The following is a 10,719-nucleotide window of genomic DNA, read 5'->3' as shown; positions in this document are numbered from 1 at the left end:
CCTGCGGCTTGACTGGGTTTATCTCACCTTATCTCTAAACATTCTGACCTTCCCCCCAAAGCAACAGGCTGAGCGGGTCTTCCACAACAAAAGGCACCACGCTGTTTTCTCTCTTTAAATAAATAGCTGTACTTTAGAACAAAGTTACTTTCCTTTATCACAAAACACATTCTTTAGCATGCAGAAGACTTTTCATTCTTTATACTTTTTCTTATTAAAACATACATCTTTTAGCATAGAGAAATGTTTTCTTTATTACTTTAAGTAGTTTTAATTAAAACAAAACCATTAGAAACTTTAATTTCCAGTGAACACTGAGAAGCAGGCCATAGTAAATTGTTAAACTAACATTCTTTAGATTGACAAATTTATGAACACATTTTATAATTTCTGTAACCATGAGCTTTACAACACAATCTCTCATAGAGTATATCTTCTTAACTTAGCAAAACTTTAAGGTTTTAGGTTACTACAAAGATTCTCAGGCAGTAGGTAGGTATACACACTGTAACACACCATTAAAAAGGTGTTCACTTGCCACACTTATTTAGTTCACTCATTCGTAACAACTATTCTAGATTACTTACAAGACCTTTACTGAATATTAGACAAAGCCAAGCTTTTAAGCATTTTATTCTTAAAAGATTTAGCAGATAACATGACTTAAATGACCTCAGGTAAATTTAGGCAGCTGATATCCACAAGGATATGCCCGCCTCAGGCAAACTCAAATTAGCATTAACGCTTAACACTTTTTATCAGGTTTTCTGGAAGTTTTAGAATACCTAATTTTCACAAGCGCTTGTCTTTAAATCAATTTAATTAATACCATCCGGAGGTAAAAAGATATGTTCATTTACACACTTAGGGGGTCGTCTGAGTCTGTCCCATGGTGAGAAAGAAGAAGGAAAAAGAATATGAGGGAGACAAAGGCGAAGGATGAAGATGCCACTTCAAACAAAATGACTGTTGTATGTGCTTGTGAACGAGTGCCTGTCGTTGCACAGTTTTCCTTCCACGGGGGACGCGAATTTATCTGGGATTCGCGGCTGTGACCCCCTTATCCTGTCACGGGAGTCTTCTAGCGGTGGGCGCCCTAATGGCTCTTAATTGCCCGACCCGTGCCCGTGGGGAATGATGTAGTGGCAGAAAGGAGGAACGGAGAGAGCAGGAGAACCTTAGAACAAGGAAACTTAAAATGAGAAGCGCAAAAAAAAAAATAAACCGAAACCAAAACACAGTAAAACAATTAATAACACCAAGCACACACACCACATCTGATCGCACTCGTTCGGACCGGTCCTTCTCTCACTCTGGTGCGCACCACACTCACCACATTCAGGGTCCTCAAAAACTCTCGCAATTCTCCTGAAGGGCGTCCACTCGGACTGCCGCAGGGTGACGAGCTCGATCTTTTCCTCCTCGGGCGCCAGTTTTCTGCCGATCAGATTTGCCTTCCTAAGGCCGAGTCACTCGGACCCTAGGGCCAGGATTGGTTACCTGGGCTTTTACCCAGGGTCGCTAACCTGGGGGCCGGGACTACCAGCCCGGACTTCCTCACTCGGGACCACTAACCCGAGACCATAAACGGGATGGCGACTCCCGCTTTATAATGGATTTATGCAGACACGAGGGGGCGACCCTCGAATTACACTGCCCCGTCCGGACAATTAGACCTTGCCTCCAGCTGTCCTTTGTTCTCAGGGAAGCCGCTCGTATCCCGGACGAGCCCCCAAATGTTAGGGTCCGGGCTTCCGAGGCTTCTCCAGAGAACAAACTACACAGGCATAGAGATGTAAATTCAAGCAAAGTCTTTATTCAGCCAGCTAGCTGGGGTCCAATGTCAGCCCTAGCGGTCTCAACAAGGACCCCGAGCACTCAAAGCCAAGGGTTTATATAGCATTTCAAAACACTTAACTCATAGTAATTTTCCACAGCTGCACATTATTCTTGCAAGACATACATCCTGGGGTTAGGCAGGAGCAAGATAAGACCACTCCTCAATTGTCAGGGAGGTTCTGCACGATAAGCTTGGTATGTAGGATTAGCTGACCAAGGTTAGCTGACTAAAGGCTACAGCTGTCCACCATCTGGTGTTCATGATTAGCTTGTTTTTCAAGGCCTTACCCAGTTCCAGTTTTTCTTTCTAAGTCACATACTCAGAAAATGGCTTCTAGGCTTTTAAGATGGCTATGCTTATACTAACCTATTTCTATTCTTACAATCACCACTCAAAATTAGAAAACAGAACCCATCTTCCCAGCTCTGAAAAGGTTAACTGTTATAAATAAATAGCATCTATGCTATTATCACCCCTGTAGTTATTACAAATTGTGTATTTGGATCAAGTGACTAAAAATGTTGTTTGTGAAGCTCAAATTCATGGGTTAGAATTTGGGTTCCAACCTTTGATATTAAAATTCTTTGCACTTCAGTTTTATCATGTCCACAATGATAAAATTAGTATGTAAATTGTTGAGATGAGTAGAAAAAATTGCTTTGAGGATTAAAATAGTCTGTGTAAAAATGCTTAGAAAAATACTTGACATAAATTGAGTTTTCAACAAATTTAATAAATTATTTTGTTACTACTGTTGTTGCAAGTTACTCTGAAAATATTTTAGAATAAGGAAATACACATGAATTCAATAAGTAGAAAATAAATGAGTGTCGATGATGTACTCCAAATTGTTGTAAGTGCTGTAGGATCTTGAAAGCAATGCATTTTATTTTAAGGTAGCTGAAAATCCAGTTGGAACTTAAAATGATATCATGACATAATCAAAGTATAAACAGGTGTTACAAAATATGGGAATGACTGTAATCGTATGAAAAAATGATGCCAAAGTTGTTCACTGTAGCAAGACAATGGCATAATTTGGGGAGATAATGAACTGAATCTTTGGTGTTGGTAGAATTTAGAACTAGACTCCAAGAGAGATACAGGAACAATTAAAATCAGTGTGCCTGGGTTGAGCAAGATGAATGGATGCAAATCGAAGCAAATGATTTGATGTCATGAGGCTACAATTTGGGAAATAATAGAAAGTTCAAGTTGCTGAATAGAAATGGAATACTAACAAAATCTGTTAAGAAAAGAGTTACATGATAAAAAGTATTTTAGAAAGATAAATCTGGAAGCTTACAAAATATGAATACTAAGGAGAAAAATATAATTATGTAGGACTTAAAAAAATCACATTCAAGTTGAGGTGAGGAGGTTTAAAGTCTGGATTACCAACATAGCTGTGGATATTCAGAAAAAAGAATGAATCTGAGGGTTATTTGAAGTACAGTATTGAAGTAATAGTATGTATTTTAAGTACATTATTGAAGTAAATTAAAAATATTTTCTTAGACAATAGAAAGTATAGTATTATTACTTATAGAAATTTGATAACTAGGATAGGAGCGCATTAAAAGTCACCATTAGCCAATGCATATACAAAATGTGTGTGTGTGTGCACATGCATGTGTGTGTGTGTCTAACTGTTGGATGACAGGGAGGCAGAGAACTGGGGTTGAAGGGTCCCCACCAGTAAGATGGCAAACTTCCGGCTTCTTTTCGGGGTCCTTGGTTCCCGCCGGTGCCACCTGAAGCCCAATCACCTCTCGCCCCCCTCCCAATCCCAGCACCTAGCCAACAGCCACCAGCCCCGTAGAAGTAACACCACAATCACCCTATGCCCCTTCCTATATAACCCAGTACCTTTCCCTAATAAAGCGGAACTCTCCGGTGAATTGCTGTTGTGTGTCGCTCCTTTCCTTTCAGGGGTTAGTCCTGCGTGTTTGATAGTTAGGAGAGTGAGTACATAAGGGTAACTTATTTTCATCTTTTGTACAAGTTTATTTGTAACTGTGGAGAGAAAACCTGTCTCTCAGCCCAGGCAAATTACCTTTGAAACTGAAATCAGTCAAAAGGAGATATAAAGTGGGAGACACCCTTTTATTGCTTACAAGCAGTCATCCACTTCTGCTCACCCATGTCTCTTAAGACCTGCTGCAGAAAAGGGGCCCCACCCAACCTCTTGGGTCCAGATATGCCCTGCTTCCCTTTGTAATCACCTATTGATATGGAGATGGACTACTTCTCTCTACCCCTTGGAAACACGTATTGATATGGAGATGCACTAAAGCCAGGTGAGAGATTCTGGAAATATTACAGTTTTACCCACAGTCTTATCACTGGTATTTCAATCAAGATAATTTCTCAGTTTTACTCTAAACGTTTTTTTCACGATTTCTCAACAGTCATATTCCAATACCTGACTTACACTGATGCAAATCCATTACTCTGGGGAAAGCAATTATTCTTAAAATTTCCTCATCTCTTCCACATTCATTTCTATGCCATTGAGTCAGGATTGAAAGAGGGGTTGGCATGAGTTTTTTGATACGCTAATAAGATACCCAAATAGGTACCTGAGTTTTAAATTCTATGTATTTTAAGTTAAGGTGGCAAATAAACACATGAAAGGAAAAGTTTAGAGGTATTTAGGATGGTATTGCTAGGCAGGAAAATTGATGTAAGTGGAGTGGGGAGAGAATAAGGCCAGTAAAGCCCACTAAAAGGGACTCAAAGAGTTAACCAGTGGACCTAAAGAGCCAGAAAAGACTCATAGAGTTAGTAAGTTAATCAGTTGAATCTCCAAAGGCCAGGAGTAACTTGGAATCTCCAAATATTCCCCAGATAAAGAAAAGTATCTGAGCACAGCCCATGTCTTCATTGATAAGATCCTGCCATTGTAACATTTATTTTAGCTTGCTAAAAGGCCCAGCTTATTCTTTAACTTAACCTATATGCTCTTTTTTCCCCTTCTCCAGTCCATAATCAAGTAATTTTGTAACCAGGGCAGGAGACAAGCATCATGGTTATCTCTTCCTGCCTATGATGTAAAAAGCCCAGAGATAAACAGCATAGTCAGAACAGGAAAGATTCCATCTTAAAGCTAAGATTGTATTTTAAAGTCCAGTAAGTTAGGAAGTAAGATTCCTAACATATTCTTTAGCAAACAGACAAAAACAGCCCACTTCGGGGGCAGGGCAGGCAGTCTTGATTGATATGTTCCCAGAGGGAAGCTGCTATCCCTGTGAGGAACCGATCAGTAAATTTCTTGTGTTAATTTTGCAGAATTACCTACAGGACTGATAATAGAAGAGAAGAGACTTAATGTTTCTCACCAAAGATAAACATCTTGAGACCACTTAACAAGTCTACAGCCTTTAGCCCTTTGTCATATTCCGAAAAATCCTCTGAGACACCCAGACTTTCTCCCTCTTTAAGTGCATGACTTCAAATAAAAGTTTTACTCTGCTTCACTGCTGTGTCTCTGCCCTTTAATTCTTTTTTTGAGGTGGGCACAAGAACCAAGGAAGATGAATAACCGCCCTCTAACAGTATTAATAAGTATTTCAGTACAGGAGTAAAAATAAAGGGGTATGACAGATAGTCAATAAAAGAGGCATGAGGAACAGCAGGGAGTCTTGAAACTGCAGTCTCTTCAGGCAGTGGAAGCACTATGCTGAGGCTGAGTGTCCTTTGAAGGAGATGACGGGGTGGGACTTGAAGCTGGAAACAGACATTGTGGAGCCAGATTCCAGAAAGTTTACATGTAAAGCTAGATTGTGAAAACTTCACTGAGTTGTCTGGATTCTCAACATTGAATCAGAGCCATGAGATTCAGCTCACACAGATGGACAGTTTCTGAGATGACAACTGAGTCTATCCTTAGACCAAATTACTAATACATACAAGGTTATTTTATATACTAATTTTGTAATTATGCATGTCATAAGGCTTAGGACCTATCTAATGATTGACCATGATTTCTTTGATTTCACAGTTATTTGATGAGTTTAGAGTCAGGAAAATGAATTGAATCCCTTTTCTGATTATAGTAATAGTTATTCAGGAAATTATCATATACTATGTCTTTATTTAATGAGATATTTTAGAATCTTTACAGAAAAAACCTGGCTTTACAGTGACTTAAGTGTCTGTTTCTTAAATTGATTAATGTATCTTCAAAAATCTGGAAGGAGGCTTTATCAAGAAATCTTGAATTATTTCTGTTCAAAAATTATTTCAATAAAAACTTAGGTGGTTATATAACTTCCACATATCCAAAATGGAAGCATTCATTAATATCAAAGAGTCTGTAGGTTGCATTTAACGTGATTTTTACAACATAGAACTATAGGTTAAAGCCAAGTGTAAAGTGTAAAGAGAGGTTAAATATAAAATATGTGCCTTAAAGGAAGCATAAATAGCAAGTAATTAGGCAGTGATTTTTCAAGGGAAGGATTATATCTAACCTGTTGTTAAATTTTGGCAATAGACTTTTTGACCTGGACACTGATGAGATAGAAATTGTTCAGTTGCTGCTGAAGGGAGATCCTAATAGAAAATAAGGACAATGAATCTAAAAGTGAGATAATGAGGCAATAATGTATTAGAATTTTCATATTTTGAAAGGATGTCACTTAGAGGATCATATAGAGGTATTCAGTGTCACTTCTGAAGGAATTTTGGTTAAAGGCTCTGAGAGTCAGGAGGGTAGAAGTTACAGAGAAGCAAACTTTAGCTTAATATAAAGAAATAAACTTTCTAACAAGGAGTCTTGTCCAAAATAACTTTGTAACTGTCCCAAGAGTATTCAATACCTGAAGAAATCATACTGAGTGCTTCTCCTCCGAAGGTCCTCATGGGATGGCCTTGGAGTTTGCCCTTGTTACAAAATTATAATTGACTTATTTTTCAGTCCTCTCTCAGAGGGACTTCAAAATTCTGATAAACTTGATGCTGCAATTCTCTGAAAGAGTTTCGTGGGATTGGAGAAAAGTGTGACTACCATGGATTCCGGCTGCTGCTATTTTTGTGGGTCATCAGGGACCAGGGAATCTTGTTGTTGGTCTTAAATTTCCATTTTGCTCTTATCTTTATTCTGAGGCCTGTGAAACATGTCAGCATGGAGGCAAGAAATTTTCAAGCAGTTTGATTTCATAGATTCATTGGCATTTATTCTCAATTTTGTTAGAGAAATACCTGCAATTTTCTAAGAGAATTAAAGAGATTCCTAGCTCATCATCTTTACTCTGTTGAGGAAGACAAATTAATCAAGTTTTCAAATGAAAGAGAAAACTTTAATAATAGGTAATAGAAAGTATGGACCAACCAATAGGCCATGCCATAAACAAGCAATGTGGTCATACCATGCTTAAGATGGTTGTAATTTTATTGTAGATTAAATGTTATTTGAGATGTTTAATTTGGACATTGGGATCGATAGTTTTATTTTTCAAATCTTCTTTCCTAGAATGAAGTAGAAAGAATTTGGATCTTTCTGGTTTCACATGAAAAAGTCCACAAGATAAAAGAAATATAAGTTCAGGTAAGAAAAATTAAAAAGCAATCATATTTATTTTATAATAAGGCAGTCAAGAACATTATCTGTATGCTTAAAAGATATTTTTCTTGAGTATGAAAATGTGCCATGCCATAAATTAAAGATTATCCAGGCAAGCATAAAACCTCAATAATTCATATACCATTGCTGGAAGGAAGATCATAGCTAAATCAGACTTTGATAACAGATGATTAAAATGCGGTCTTAGTGATCTGTAGTCTTATCTCTTTTTATCTCTCTTGTTTCACTGCTTAGAAGATCTCACAATCATTAAAAAACATCCATTGACTCTATTTTGGTTATTTCATACCTAATATTGACTATTTATAGTTCTTTTGTGAACAGAGGTGAACTTTTTAATCATCTGTATTCTATAATTTTGTATAAAAACAATAACAATATAAATCTATTATATTCTATGATTCTAGGTTAGATTGATAAGATTTTCCTTACAGGTAGGTGCATTAATAACATTTTCTGAATGGAAAATTGTGACATGCTATGGCCAGAATATAATGTGGACCATTTAATGTCAGGGTTCTTCTCAGAAGCCTGCCCATATTAAGGTTGCTGTACTCATAGAACTTCCTAAGCTAGTTTTATTATCCTCATTTTAGCAATTTAAAACATGTGTTCTTTAAAAAGCTCACAGTGAATACATTTGTTTATTACTGGTCATTTAGTAATGAATTAAGTGTAGTTACAATATTATGATACATATTGCATATCATGTATCATATGATGTGAAGTCATAAGTTGGTGTATTCTATTCCATTTTGTCTTCATATTCAATGACAAACACATATGGTATGGAATAGATGCTCAAAAATACTGACTCAACACATTAATGGATGATCAGACAGGCGAAACAGATTATCTTTGAAATGTTAATATGTTACTCTCATTGATATATTGTCAGAAAAGTAACATTTGATTTTTTATAAAGACTTAATATTTCTTCTTCTGGATCTCTTTCTTCTCCTCTGGCTTTTCCTTTTCCTCCTCCTGTTTTTCTTCCTCCTTTTTAAATAAGACCAAAGGACAAAGCCTATTAATTCTGTGCCTTCTTGCAAAAAGAAGAGTGTATTAAAACAATTTTAGTATGTCTTAAAAGTGCTTTCTATTCTCTGATTTCAAATCAATACATGCTGACTGGTACTTGAAATACTCTATTTAACATTATACTTAAAAGAGCTTCATTTTATAAGTTCTCAAATAAAATATAATCATCCTCAGTTTTGTTAACCTGTAAACCTAATTCATTCTCCTGCCTCTTGATAAAACCAGATTATTATACAATTATTTGAATGGATTTAAAATATATGGTGGGGCAGTGGAGTGTGAGGAGAATGAGAATAATGATATTTTTTCCATCATTTTCCTCTCGATTTGAATTTATATGAATTAATTTTATGTCTTTTTTTGAGAAATTGTTGGGAGAAGCAACAAATGAAAGAAGCAAAGAAGGTCATAAGGCTTTGGGATCTGAGAGATTTTACGGACAATTGAAAAAAAATAAAAGCAAACCTCCCAACTGAGGGAGGATGGAGAATTAGAGAGAAACTCTGCATGCTCTCTAGTTTTCTTTGTTACTGTATCACTATCTTAATTTTGGTAGTGGATCATTTTCTGGTTTTTATAACCCACTTCTACACCTTGGAGAGATAAATGACAATTGGCTTCAATGCCACCAATGAAAAGATTTCATTCTAAGGTCATCCTTAGTTGCTTAATTACCTGAGGCAACTAAAATACATCTCATCTTTAGACTGATCATGTGTGTAAATTTAATGGGATAATGAATATGAAAGTATTATGTCAACTATAAAGTCTTTTTTAATGTGAAGTGCGATTTGTGATAGTAGAGAAAGAGTGGAAAGTGCTGACTTTCTCTTATACCTTTTAGCAGAAATTGCCATGGGTGACAAGGGAGGAGACAACCACACAGAGGTGACTGACTTCATTCTTGTAGGCATCAGGGTCCGTCCAGAGCTCCACAGTCTCCTTTTCCTACTATTCCTGATTGTTTATGGGATGGTTCTTCTGGGGAACCTTAGCATGATTGGCATCATTGTGACTGATCCCCGGCTGAACACCCCAATGTATTTCTTCCTAGGCAATCTCTCCATCATTGACCTCTCCTACTCCACTGTTATTGTACCCAAAGCCATGGTCAACATCCTGTCTCAGAAAAAGACCATATCCTTTGTAGGCTGTGTGGCTCAGTTATTTCTTTATGCACTCTTCATGGTAACAGAGGCCTTTGTCCTGGCAGCCATGGCCTATGACCGCTTCATTGCCATCTGCAACCCACTCTTGTACACTGTCCGCATGTCAAGAAATCTCTGTATCCAGTTGGTGGCTGGTTCCTATCTTTGTGGTTGGCTCAGTTCCATCCTTCAAATCAGTGTAACATTCTCAATGTCTTTCTGTGCTTCCCGAGTCATTGATCACTTCTACTGTGACTCAAACCCAATTGAGAAGATCTCTTGTTCCAACATCTTTATGAATAAGATGGTGTCACTTAGTTTGGCTGTCCTCATAATTTTGCCCACAATAGTTGTTATTGTAGTGTCTTACATGTATATTGCGACCACAGTTTTGAAGATTCCCTCCAGTGAGGGGAGGAGGAAAGCCTTCTCCACTTGCAGCTCCCACCTGGGGGTTGTAAGTTTGCTCTATGGGACTGTCTCCTTTGTCTATCTCACGCCTCCAAGCAACCCTGAACTTCGTAAAGTGGCTTCAGTATGTTACATTTTGTTCACGCCTATGTTGAATCCTCTGATTTATTCTCTAAGAAATAAGGATGTTAAAGATGCCATGAGAAAAGTCCTTTGGAAGAAAAAAGTTTTACTTTAATTCTGCTTCTACTTATTTCAGTGTTTCTTGCATTGGTTGATTTTGTCTGTCTGATTTTTTGGGCTCACACATTTAAAGTTCAGGGTTATTTAAAGAACAAAAACAAAAACCTAAACTATTTTATTCTAAACAATAATATTTTATAGGAAATGTTCTAAATAACTTACTTAATTTTCCCTCAAGGCAATGTTAAATCTGAAAAGTTCTGGACATCCATGAGAATTTGCTGCATTTCTACAGAGTTATATATTTCTCACTCTCCAGGTAATAATGTTATGTAAATGGGGAAGTGGAGAATTTTATTGTTCTCTTCCTTGTATGTCTAAGTAAAATTTAGACAGAGAAAATACCGAGTATGATCATTAACTTGGAAACAGTGCAAATGGCATGTAGTGTAAACACTAGTGTTTCATTTTTGATGTCACATCAAAGATATGAGCATATGAATATATGG

At 37.1% G+C, this 10,719-nt stretch overlaps 1 protein-coding gene across 1 annotated transcript; it reads left to right on the top strand.

Annotated features, from left to right (window-relative positions):
- The first annotated feature begins 9,323 nt into the window (after positions 1–9,323).
- On the top strand, positions 9,324–10,265 carry LOC108402338 (olfactory receptor 9K2-like). The gene has a single exon (XM_017668812.2). The coding sequence runs from the start codon at positions 9,324–9,326 to the stop codon at positions 10,263–10,265; it is 942 nt and encodes a 313-aa protein (XP_017524301.2).
- Positions 10,266–10,719: the final 454 nt, after the last annotated feature.

This window comes from Manis javanica, chromosome 10 (genome assembly GCF_040802235.1).
Source record: "Manis javanica isolate MJ-LG chromosome 10, MJ_LKY, whole genome shotgun sequence".
NCBI classification, from domain to species: domain Eukaryota; kingdom Metazoa; phylum Chordata; class Mammalia; order Pholidota; family Manidae; genus Manis; species Manis javanica.
Note: the sequence above shows the minus strand (reverse complement) of the source record. Positions and strands in the feature narration are given on the sequence as shown.

What these genes read in the sequence shown, in the direction of transcription:
- LOC108402338 (XM_017668812.2), top strand. Translation starts at nt 9,324, where the DNA reads ATGGGTGACAAGGGAGGAGACAACCACACAGAGGTGACTGACTTCATT.